The sequence below is a fragment of the Sander lucioperca genome, chromosome 7 (assembly GCF_008315115.2).
Source record: "Sander lucioperca isolate FBNREF2018 chromosome 7, SLUC_FBN_1.2, whole genome shotgun sequence".
Lineage (NCBI taxonomy): Eukaryota > Metazoa > Chordata > Actinopteri > Perciformes > Percidae > Sander > Sander lucioperca.
Genome location: NC_050179.1, coordinates 575,602 through 588,516, shown reverse-complemented (window position 1 = coordinate 588,516; position 12,915 = coordinate 575,602). Strand labels below are relative to the sequence as shown.

At 39.7% G+C, this 12,915-nt stretch overlaps 1 protein-coding gene across 9 annotated transcripts in view; it reads left to right on the top strand.

Annotated features, from left to right (window-relative positions):
* The first annotated feature begins 3,522 nt into the window (after positions 1–3,522).
* zc3h18 (zinc finger CCCH-type containing 18) overlaps positions 3,523–12,915 on the top strand; it is a 53,461-nt gene continuing 44,068 nt past the window's right edge. For 8 of the 9 annotated variants that reach the window (XM_036002999.1, XM_036003003.1, XM_036003002.1 and 5 more), the window contains exons 1-2: positions 3,579–3,788; positions 5,735–6,732. In XM_036002999.1, coding sequence (XP_035858892.1) covers positions 5,746–6,732 — 987 coding nt within the window. In that variant the 5' untranslated portion in view covers positions 3,579–3,788; positions 5,735–5,745. Of the gene's footprint in view, positions 3,789–5,734; positions 6,733–12,915 lie in introns of all 9 variants that reach the window. The other variant, XM_036002997.1, reaches the window with a different exon arrangement.

Here is a 12,915-nt window from a genome sequence, read left to right as displayed (position 1 = left end):
ACTGTCTTGTCCAATCCTCTGTCTTTCTGTTGATTGGTCTGTGTATTTCTACACCCCTCTGTTCCTTTGTCTCTTATCGGTTTGTCTCTCTCTGTTTGTTCCTGTGAGAGTCCTGTTCGTTTGTAGGCAGTGTTGGGAGTAACGCGTTACAGTAATGTATTCCTTTTTGCTGTAACGCAGTAATATAACGCATTACTAATTAAATTTCGGTAATATTATACTCGTTACAATCTCAGTAACGCGAGTTACAACACATTTTAACGCAACATTTAGTGGTGCATTGGTTTCTTTAAGAATTCACCAACACACATTTCTTCACAGGCAAAAAAAAAAGCCGTATTATTTTCCTGTCGCTGTATTCGATGGTTGAGATGACTGCAGAGACAGATACATTTGCAAGATGGATATTATTTTCAGGAGTTATTACGCTGCATTGAAGTGAGCTGTCCTGTTTCTGTTCCCGTGGTCAGAACCAGAGACAGTACGGACAGCATGTATGTCCCAACAGGTGACGGTACGTCAGCGGCTGACAGATATAAACATGTCGGGAATTAATGTTGAGGCTTGCTACACGTAAATATTGTTGCATTTTTATCAACCGTAGAGAGTAACTCTGCCTGTAGTGGAATGGCTTCGAATGACGACCAAAAACGCTTGTCTTTTACTGTGACCATTTACTGTTCAGTATGTTGCAGTTTTACAAACAAGAAAGTGAACAACTTGAGCCTGACGGACATGTTGCATCTCAGTAAGCTAGCAAGAGTAGGCTACACAACTTCAAAATAAAAGCACTTCCTGTGAAGGTTCGCAGTAAAACTAAATTACTGTTAAATAAGGTTGTGTAGGCTACCTTTTCACAAATCAGCTGTAAATCAAGTACTGTAAATAATGTTAATAGTGAGTTTTAATCACACTATAATTGAACATTTCCTTTAGTGTTTTAACCTAAACAACATGAATTTCTTATTGAAGTGCTATAAACAAACATTTTACAACAATGCCGTACTTTTAATTGAGTATTTTCATTTTCTCCTACTTGCCTATTATACGTTTTACTTATCTATTTTGTATAGCTTTAGTTACTTTGCATATTTATATTAATTATACAAAATATGAATAATCTATGATGTATTAAAGTGGATAAAGAGGAGACTTTATTGATCCGGTGGTGAAATTCACAAGCTAGCTGCCAAATCAAACTTCCCCTGTTATTTTGGTGAAAGTAACTCAAAAGTAATGCAAAAGTAGTGTAACGCATTACAATTCAGAGACAGTAATATTGTAATATAACTAATTACTCTCAAATGACAGTAACTAGTAATCTATAATGTATTACATTTTGGAAGTAACTTGCCCAACACTGTTTGTAGGATTGTAGTTTTGTAGATTGTAGAGTTTGTAAGTTGTAGAGTCAAAATAAAGCGTGTTTGTTCTGCACATCTGCCTGAAAGAGTCTTGCATTTGGGTCCTCCTGCTGAAACCTTGACATTACCAAAGTTAAAGAGCTGTATAAGGTCCTTGGCCTCTTAAACAATGTAGGGAGGTTCCTGCCTGACCTCTCCACAAAGCTGCATCCAGTCATTGGGTTTCATCAGGAATGGATAGCCATCAAGACAACACTGTTCCCATCTCTGCAGGGTTATAACTCTGCAAGGCCACACCTCTCAGAGACTGATGGGTTAGTGTGTTACACCAAGACAGGCTTGTAATTTCTGCTGCACTATGAGCTGACGTGCTGAAACAGCTGCATGAGGGATAACAAGGACATTACCCTTCAATGGTTAATGTTAGATGGTTAAGGTTAGGCACTGACCTCCAATAATTAAGGTAAGGATAAGACGTCGGGCAGTGAGTCTTGTGAGAGTTTTCACAAATCTAGAGTTACCACTGTAGACCATAGACTGTAAAAAAAGATAGACAATGCATCTCCACTTCCTCCCACTGTACAAAAGTGAAGCCAAAAAGATCCCGGATATGGGTGCTGCCATCTTGTAAGAATGGAGACAGAGTCTGCGCAGTAGTGATCGGGTGCAAATTTGCATTTCCTAGGATGGCGAAGGCATGTCCCACCAGGTGCGATTTTAGCCCTTTTTGAGGGCTTGATCCTGGCACCCCTAAAAAATAAGTATTTAAAAAAAAAAATGTTAATCTATTGTGAACTAAGGAATTCTGCTCTGGGAATGTCCCAGCATCATGAAACTTAAACCCAGAATCTAGATGCCGAAATCATTCAGAATAAAATTCTGAGCCATTTTCAGAAAATAGTGCTTGTCAGCCATACATCCTGAAATTAATAAATGAGGCAATGCATATAAATAGATAAATAGATGGGTTTCCTGTTTACAAACATTACAGGGTGCGTGCGCATACCAGGGGCAGAAAGCCAGATTGGTGAGCTGGTCCACTACTGCAACAACCTTAAGCTTTCCTTATTGTTTGTATATAGCTAACTGCTGACTCAATAAAACGTGATTTTAGTTGGATCTGTTTGTCTGTCTTTAATTTTGCAGTGTTACTGTGATGTATGGCTATAATTATCATTTTGAGTGTACCCCTATTGTTGGTTTATGCCAGGATTTCCAGGAAAAGGTACGATATGTGTCTCCATTTCAAAACATCACTGCAGGTTGACTGTTTTTAGCAGCAGAGGTTGATTGTGGGCGAGAGGGCGACAACACTGTCGTGGTTAGCTCGCCGAAACTCTACTGCCGCTGTCTTGGCAACGTTAGCTAATGTCCGCTAGCATATAGGCTAACTATAGCCAGTTAGCTTTGTGTGTAACGTAATAAAAACCTACCCATCTCGTAGGAGCGAAGCTTAATATTTTATTCAATAACATTATGGTACAAAAGGAGCACTAACGCCACAGGTCTTATGTTGACAACGTGGACGCAGATATAAGAAACTACGAAGGCAGTCGTAATATTTACCTAGCTAGCAGGCTAGGCTAACGTTGTTGCGCTAACGTTAGCAAAACATCGGCGTAGCTTTAGCTAGCTAAACTTGTCTCGAGTCCGGACCTTTAACTGTCTATGGTCCGGACTCGAATACTACATCCCTGACAGGTAGATATCACTTAGCTGAACAATTGAACAAGCTGCAACTTTTCTGATTGATACAATGGGAGCCTCTTGCATATGACCCCAATCTGCCCTTCTTATGGCTTGAAGCCATAACCTCTGCCGGTTTTTGCCATAACCATGCTTCCCCCTAGGTATGTTAAACATCAGGCACCCATCACTGGCTCTGTTTGTACTATTTACCACGCAACAACTCCTTGGCATTTTGACTTACGCTATGCTGCTGCTATTTCTAGCTACACGAAACACGTCTTCTTTCTGCCCCCCGGTTGCGTGCGCAAGCAGTGATGACGTTGCCGAGAAATCCATGTATATGTATATTTATTTAATTATATTGACTCATATATTTATGTATATATATATTGCCTCATTTAATTATTTCAGGATGTATTTTATAGGCATATTTATTCATTTATGTTTTTATTGAATTAAACGGCATTCCATATTGATCTGCCCCTCCTGCTTCAACCATAGACAGTATGGAGAACCCCGCTTTTTCGCTTCCCCCGCCCCCCTCGACTGTCGTATGTTGATGACGTTAAGGTAATGGCCGCTCTCGCTGTGCCGTGAGGAGTGTTTTATTTTCTCCACCATAGCTGTTAAATTAAACCGTATAATAGTTACTGTAGACTGTAAAAAACAACATCAGCAGGAGAGGGAGGTTCTTACCGCAGTAGTGCTGTCTTTGAAGAGCTCCGGGTCGGCAAGGTGAATATAAATGTGTGGTTGTTAGCAGTTAGCAAAGTGTAGCTGCGCTTTTAGCTTAAAGTTAGCTTCAGCGGAGGCTGCATTGTTAATTGAAAGACAGACGGGTGTGCTATTAATGTCCGCTCATTGCTGAAGCGGCTATGTTCGGTTAGTTATGACGTTAAGACAACCTGTTTACTTGTTTATATTCTTAAAGGAAGATTTGCTGTTCGGTGGGGGCAGTGTGCTCGTTGGTTAGCCGGCTCTCTTCGCGTTGACGTTGTAGTCATGGGCCTTGTTGCCAACTAGCACGACCTAGCTGTTAGAAGTGTTGGTTACCAGTCATGTTAAGCTGCAGGTGAACTTTATTATGTACAAAACTGGACATGTTGTCACATTATCATCACATTAGTAGGTAGCTTAAACCATGTAGCTAACTCTTACGAGACACTTAAAGTATATGAGGTTTTAGCTCCTACCATTGGCAGATAAGGTAGTTCATTTATTTCTATGGGTTAACGTTAGCTAGTTGTTAGCTAGCTAGTCTGCTATTGCTAGGGTTTTTCTTTGCTGTTGATTTTGCAGCGCCGGAAGCTATCGTTAACTTTCATGGAGTAAATCCTGTTGTCAATTATAAACATATTGTTGTCTAATTCTCCATATAAAGTGATTTTAGAGTTACAATTTTTGTCTTCACCATTGAGATAGCCAGATTGTTAGAAAGCTAGCTAGTTTGTCTTTGCTCAGGCAAAGTCTAAATCACCCCCAAAACAACATTTAGATTGTGTGTGTTATTTAGTCCAATACATGCTCTACTATATGCTCTACTGTCTAATGAAGATTTTCATATGCCAAACGTATTTAAAGTTAAGATATATACAGTATTAGGTTGCTTATGTGCAAGTTAAATACTCTTGAATACGGAATACCGTACATTTCCCAAGTATTATTGTGGTTGGAAAATCATTTTATATATATTTTCTCTGGGTGTGTTTATATTTTAACAACTTTAATGGTAAATTAATGTTCTGGTATGTAACCTGGCGGACATGTAAATATGTTAAATTGACATGTTTTTAGAATAACATGATGTTCTTTTCATGATACAGGGAAGCAAACATGTATTATCATAGTGTATATGCTCAGTAAGGATATAACATGTTGACATTTTGTACTTAGTTTAGTTTATTTTGAACATGTTTAAAAAAAAAAAAATCTCAGCACAATCTTCCAAAATGTTTGTAAGTGACTCAAATAAGAAATTCCCATGTTCAAAAAGGAGTAGGAAGAAGTAAAAAAAAAAAAAAAAAACGTTTCTGGTCCTACCCCCTTTTTTTTCTATTTTTATACTTTAGTTAATTACAAAACAATTTGATGCTTCACTTATTTGTACATGTTTACATACACATACATGTACTGTATATCTACATACCTACACACACACACACACACACACACTCTAACACATTTCTTTCTTTTTCATCTATCTACATCAAACCGAATAATAAGCCATCCAAACTAGACTTGGTATATAAGCCCAGGAACCATACAGTCAGTATACAATACTAACCCCTCGAGTCCTTTTTGTATCCATTCAGTAGTAGTAATAGTCTCTTAAAATTGCTCATTGTTGTACATTATTTCATCCCTTCACTGCAGCTGTTCCATAAATGAACTCCTTTGGTTGTGATGCAGTGATATTTAGCATTTGTTCTTATAAGTTTCTTTTGAAATACAAAAGTTCCTCTTAAGTGATGTTTGCTCTCTCTCATTTGAAATTTATTAGCTGTTGAATATTTACTTTGTACATGATTTGTGCAGTTTTAAAGTCATCAATATCTTTGCATTTTAGTGCTTTTAGTTTGATGAAAAGTGAATTAGTTGGTGCTCTATACGTGATTTTATTTACAATTCTTAAGGCTCTCATTCATGTTTCTTACAGACTACTGTTTTTCTTTTTACACCAGAATATTCTCTTATGGATACTCCTGAAAGCCCTACCCAGTCCCCTCAGTCTCCTGAGGAAGAGGAGAAGGGCCTTTCTGACAGTGAGCTGCTGGATTCACCTGATGAAGAGGAGGGCAGGGTCATCTCAGACAGTGAGATAGTCCATGAAGAGGAGAATGGGGGGCTTGTTGATGAGGAGGAGGAGGACATGGTGGAAAGCCGAGGACGAGGTTCAGAATTGGAGGAAGAGAGGGAAGAAGACGATGAGGTAGTCCCTGACTTTGTTTCTGACACAGAAGATGATGAGCCTGTAGGAGAAACAGAAGGGATGGGACAGGAGGATGGGGCCATTTTGCTGATGGAGGGGGATGAAGACGGTCCACAGGGGGATCAGTTTGATGGAGAGGACGAGAAGGAAGGAGAGGAGCAAGAGCATAGAATCTTTGACACCCCACAGTCTCCAGACTCGGAGCCAGAACAGAGCAAGAGCTTCATAGCTGAAGAGGATGGAGAAGATGGGGAGGGAGGATACGGTGAATACAGACAGGACGACTCGGCAGATCCTGAGATTGCTGAGGTGGATGATGATGATGAGGAGGAGGACGAGGAAGAAGAAGACAAAAGCAAGGCCGAGGAGGACGACGAAAGGATGAGAGCTGAGGAGAGGAGGAGAGCTGTCGCGGTGAGGGAGATGAAGGATGACTCGGCATCCGTTTCCCGGGAGCTGGACGAGCACGAACTGGATTATGACGAGGAGGTCCCAGAGGAGCCCAGCATCCCTGCACACGAGGAAGAGGAAGATGAGGAAGACACAAAAGTGGAGGGAGAAGAACGGGAGCAGATTGAGGACAAGAGCAGTAAGAAGAAAGAGAAGAAACCAATCCTCCCCCCATCTCCTAAAGACAATGATTTCAAGAGGACAGGTGACTCCAAAGGGCCTGAGAGGATGCGCAGAGATTCCTTCAGAGACAAGAAGAAGGATGAGGATGATGGAGAGATTGATGAAGGAGAGATTGATGTAAGCGATCATAGTTATTACATAATTGTTATATGTTAATCAGTGTGAGGGGATTGGCTGGGTGCAGGTAAATTCATCAATATAAAACTTTGTAAAATAGTAGCTCTTAAATGTATAGACTGCAGTTATGACGGGACAATAGAGACCGGTCCAAAGGATTCGTATCGGGGCCGATCCCGGCACATTTAAATGTGTTGGCATCGGCTCTACTTTCTTTACTGCACTTTACTGTGTTTTGTCCAACTTAGCCCGCTGGTGTTGCACACTGCTCTCCTGCTTTGCAGCCAACAGTGCATGTCGCTCTTAAAGGGCAGTGGAAATGAAAGTACCGGTAATGTGAAAAATCATTTGGGCACACTGGTGCGAGTGACTCCGAATTTTGACGTCCAGTTTGTCAAAAAAAAAAACGTTATGATTTGTTAACATTCTACTCTAGATCTCTCTTTCCCCGTGCAGTGCACAAAACTAGGGCTGCAACTAACTACTATTTTAATATTCGAATAATCGGTGAAGAAGCAACATATCACGCGTTTTGAAGTTTACACAAATTTGGGTGGAGAAAGGGTATTAGTGGGTAGTCTTGCAGAGTGAAATGTACTCCATGTCTGTTCAAGGTGGAGCTTTAAATATTAACATCATAATGTTGGATAGCTTAATGAATTATAGTGCATCATGTTTTAATTAGGCTATCTTTTTGAATCTGCAACATTTCTCTGTCAGGCGGAAGTAAAAGTACATAGTAAGTAGTATACAGTTAAGTTGCAAATTAATAAGTGTGAATAAGTGATTTGGAGGCCTTTTGTGAGTAGAGCTGGGCAATATATCGATATTATATCGATATCGTGATATGAGACTAGATATCATCTTAGATTTTGAATATCGTAATATGGCATAAGTGTTGTCTTTTCCTGGTTTTAAAGGCTGCATTACAGTAAAGTGATGTCATTTTCTGAATTTACCAGACTGTTGTAACTGTTCTATAATTTGCCTTTACCCACTTAGTCATTATATCCACATTACTGATGATTATTTATCAAAAATCTCATTGTGTAAATATTTTGTGAAAGCACAAATAGTCAACACTACAATATCGTTGCGGTATCGATATCGAGGTATTTGGTCAAAAATATTGTGATATTTGATTTTCTCCATATCGCCCAGCCCTGTTTGTGAGTTATTTTTGGCTACATTGTGTTAAAATAGCAACATAATTCAATATTTTTAATATCTAAATCTCAAAAACAGATAACAGGCACTGCATATAAAAAAACGTGAAAAAGACATGACACTGATCTCAGGATGCGAGGGTGGCTTGTCACAGATTGTAAAAGTTGCACATTCTGTAAGCAAATTCTTGCGATCTCAAGGACCCAGAAGCTGCAAAAAACAGCAGAAGAAACTTGAGAGAGCAGACTCAGAAACGAACATGCGCACTATTGGGATTGCATACGGAAATCGGATTTTGCTCCTATGAATCTATGCCCTTGCACTCTTAAATGCTCACTTGCAGACTGGGTAGAGCTCAGAATTATTTTTGTGCTGTCGTCATAATACTTTTTTATTTATTTATTAGTTTATTTGTCAGTGACAATGCAGCACACATTATTACATACATAATTATCACAGTCAAAGCCATAACAATATGTGTAGATGTACTGCATAAAAGGTTTCTAGCCAATAGGCTAATTTGTACCCCAGTCCCTGGTCAGGCCTTTCTAAAAAGATAATCCAAATATAATTTTTTTTTTTAAAGAACTACATAGTGTGAGTTACACAATCATGCAGAATATGCATTCTTTTTTTCTTTTTTTTTTACATAAAAAACAGCACATAGCGTAACACAAACCCCAAGCACCCAGCCGCTCGCACCCGCTCACCTACACCCACCCCGATAGTGAGGGGCCTGGGCCGCTACATGTTAATAGGGCTGTCCCAAACGATTATTTTTTAAACGATTAATCTAGCGATTATTTTTTCGATTAATCGACTAATCTAACGGTACATTTTTCGATTCATCTTAAAGATTATTTTTTCAATTAGCGATTATTTTCCCATTGCTCAATTATTAACAATTTACACAAAACAAATTTTAGTACGGTTCAAATCTCTATTTATTAAAATTGTTTAACACTGCACTGTTCAAGTAAAATGAATTTGCAGTGCAACCTGAAGCCAGATGTAGGCTATCAATCCAACCACAAAATAAAGTCACTTTCAGGAGGAATACAAAAATAAAAACTTAAAGTAAACCGAGCAAGTGCAAAAAGAGTAGCCTGTATTTGCTTTTTTTAACAGTAGTAGGTAAAATAATGAATAAGCTCTTTTTTAACATCCAAGCTCTTCTCCCTTTAATCTTACAGTAAAACCAGTATAACATATGAAATCAGATGTATAAAATAAATCCAACATAAGGCAAGTTGCAGAGTGTCTAATATATCAGTCTGTAATCGATTGGGTCACTCATGATGATGGTAAACCAAAAGAATAACACTGCCGACTAACAGCGTTTAATGATGCTTAATGTTAAGTCATAGCGGGGCATTAAAACGAATCAACGGACTAACGTACCGTTGGGCTACTACTGGGAACACATTCCGTGTCACTATGTTGATAATCGCACATGCTTGGGAGTAAAGCTTAGATCGGGCACAAAAAATCAATTAAGAGTAAAATACTCCCACACTTTAGAAGACCGTATGCGAGCCTTTTTCTCAACGTGTTGCTGAACTGTTGAGAAATCAAAATGCTGGAATCCATACTTGCGCTGTTGCTGGAGGTAGCTATGTTTTTTTTTAGATTTCTACGTGTCGACGCAAATTATTTGTGTCGACACATTTACGTAATCGATTACGTCGACGAATCGTCCCAGCCCTACATGTTAAGCTCCCAGACCCCGCCCCGCAGGGTGAACCTTGGCAGCCATGCATAAATAGCCAGGCATCTAGCACAGACAATACATTACAACAGGGACAACAGAGTGTGTGCATGTGTGTAAAATGTGTGTACGTGCACCTGCTCCTGCATTTATGGACCTGACTCAGTGGCTACATTTTTTGGAGCCAGCAGAGCTGCAGTTCAAGAGTTCAAGAGCTATCGCGCATGTGCATAGGTAACTAAGCAACAGTGGGCTCTTGAACTTTTGACCTGCTGCAGCCGGCCAGCTCTGCTGTGCTGGCTCAGCTGTGGTGTCAGGTTACAGCCTCATGCTACATAGTCATTACTAAGGACATGACATAACGGCAAATTGTTTTTTTGTGGAAAAAATACATTTTGGAATATTGGATTGTATGAGTTCGACAATTGATTAGTGTGGACTTCACCGGAAACACAACTTTTATGCCTTTTTTTCCACATCTACTGCAGTCAGATTCGCTGTGTTCCCTTGGAAGGAATCACTGCACATGGGTAGGCACTTGTAATGACATTTTGAACATGTTTAGAGGCTACAAACACGTTTTAAACTTGCCCTGTTTAAGCCTCTTGGGTGCTAACTCTAGCAGGGGGATAACACGGTGTAGGCAAGATCGATTGTTTTCGTTTTTCTTGCTACTGACAGCACTCCAAATTTACAAACAATAGAGCTACGTGTTGAAATCGACCGGAATTCTCCTTTAACTCAGACTATTTCGCTAAGGGGAAACTCAATAAAAAGGCATTTCTACCCTTCACAATAAAAGCCAAGCTTAACTATTTCGCGAAGAGGAAACTTGATAAAATTTTGCCGACACTATATATATATATATATATATATATATATATATATATATATATATATATATATATATATATATATATATATATAAAAAAAAAAAAGCCAGACACTATATAGTATTAATATGATAGTATTATTATTGCCGTGATCTGTAAATTCACCACTTATAGGCACACAGCGTCATAACGTCATCTCGGAACTGACGGGCAAAGAGAGCTGTCTCACCCTGGATCCTGTTGTTTAAGTGTGCTGCTAACTTATAACACTAATAACATTACCGTCGGCAAAATACCCCGCAAACCAAATCCATACTTCAACGTTAACCGTCAAGCCACTAAGTCTGTTTGGAAATGAACACCTCTGCTGAAGTGTTAAATTCATTAACGATATATGACGAGACAGCAACGCTGTCATTAAACACTGACTGTCTTACGTGCAATATCGTTGACGAAAAAGATGACACTAAAATGTAGTTAAACAGAAACTCACTTTATTTGCATTACCTTCCACCTTTTCTCTCCCACCTCTCTCTTAAGCAACACACTCACACTCCTCCTTTGTGAGTGTGAGTTTGTTTCTGTAGGCTACTCGGTCCGGTTCTGGTGCTTGATTAACGCAGTTATTTGCAACCGCGCCATGAATCCATGAGGCAAATGTCTGTGATTACGCCACATTTTAATTGTGATATTTTGCGAGTAAATTCTGCATCTACAATGTTCTCTGTCAGGTAAATGCAGTACAATGTTTTTCTCTGAATTACAAGTACACATTAAGTCAGTACTAGGTTATAAAGTGTGGTTGCATATTAAGTAGGTCTGTGCCACCTATACCATTTTTTGAGCTTCGAAGCTTCAGTACTTATCAACAGCAAATATTCAAAGTTTGACAGGGAGGGGAGGGGTGTAAAAATTTCCGAGCGCACGTGAAGTCATCGAAGAAAAAGTAAAGAGATAAAGCGAGAGTTGAAGCGACTTTGCTTTGTTGTTGCAGGACACAGTCACCAGTTGTTACACAAACTCCTCTGCAGTTCAGTGCTTGTGTTTAGTTTTTTTTACCGTCATAGTGTTTGCAACTTTTTTGTGGCAGTGATGTTTCCTGTTTACTGTAACGTTAACGGGTCTCTCATGCCGCGATACGGACTGACGAGTCTGATCTCCGGTTACATGATTGTCTACCGCAGGGGGACGTCCGGTTGCTTTTCTCCAAAAGTTAAATCGGTCTTAACTTTTTGCTGCAGGCATTCAAAATAAATGTAAAGACCTGCGTTTTTGCCGGACTGTCTGACGAGTGAAGACCGACGCAGTGTCTGTGAATGAATGCTCAGCCAGCCAGTGTTTCATTAGAGCATTAGCGTTATGAACGGTCGTACTATCTTTACCTTTATCAAATCGCCTGAAAACGGATACAGACCTCTACACATCAGACTGCTTGCTTGTAACTCAACATTTCTCATTCTTGGCTGAGATGGACAACCTAGCGCTGCATAAATTAGCCAGCAGCTAGCGGCTTAAGGTCTCATTCACACAGCCTGCCAGGTCTTTCTATTCATTTTAAATGGGGGTAGTGCAATTAGGCTGCGGTGGAGTTTGCCGCAGAGGGGACACTCAAAAAAACTCAGCGGGCCTGCGGTGAAAAATTGAGACCGACTTAACTTTTGGAGAAACACAACCCCACGTCACGCTGCGGTGGCCAACCATGGAACCGGCGATCAGACTTGTCAGTGTGTTTTGAGGGCGGTGTGATAATCCCGTTCAGTAAACGAGAAACGTCACTAATTTATCACTGTCACAAGGTTTTAAAACACTGAGGGTAAAAAAAGATACACAAGCACTGAACTGCCCAGGAGTTTGTGTAACAGCAACAACAAAACACTCGCTATTTCTCGCTCCTCTCTTTTCTTTGACGCTTTAGCGTCCTTCTGTAAGGAACTTTGGGGTAGGCCTACAATGGTTCTAGCGAATGCTTCAAGCAGCAATACCACAGGCCAAGCAATCGGCCCATTCCAAACAGGCGTACTTTGAACGGGAACTGTACTAGTTAATTTAAAATGTCGTTCAAGTTGGAGCTTTAAATTCTAATATAATGCTGGAAAGTTTAATAAATAATAATGCGCCATATTTTAATTGTTATATTTTGTGAGTAAAATCTGAATCTACGTAGGCAGTAATATTTCTCTGTCAGGAAAATGTAGTGGTACAATGTTTTCCTCTGAGGAAGAAGTACATAGCAAGTCAGTAGTATACAGTTGGGATGCATATTACTTTATATTAAGTGCTTTGGGGGCCTTCTGTAAGTTATTTGGGGGTACAATGGTTCTGGAGAAGCTGCAAGCAGCAATACAGAAGGCCAAGCAATCTGTCTGTTCCAACAGGCACGTTTTGACCGGGCACAGCACTATTTAAATACAAATAACACAGTCTCCCAGGGTGTCCACGGGGTTTTTAAAAGTATTAAAAGGTAGTAAATCAAAT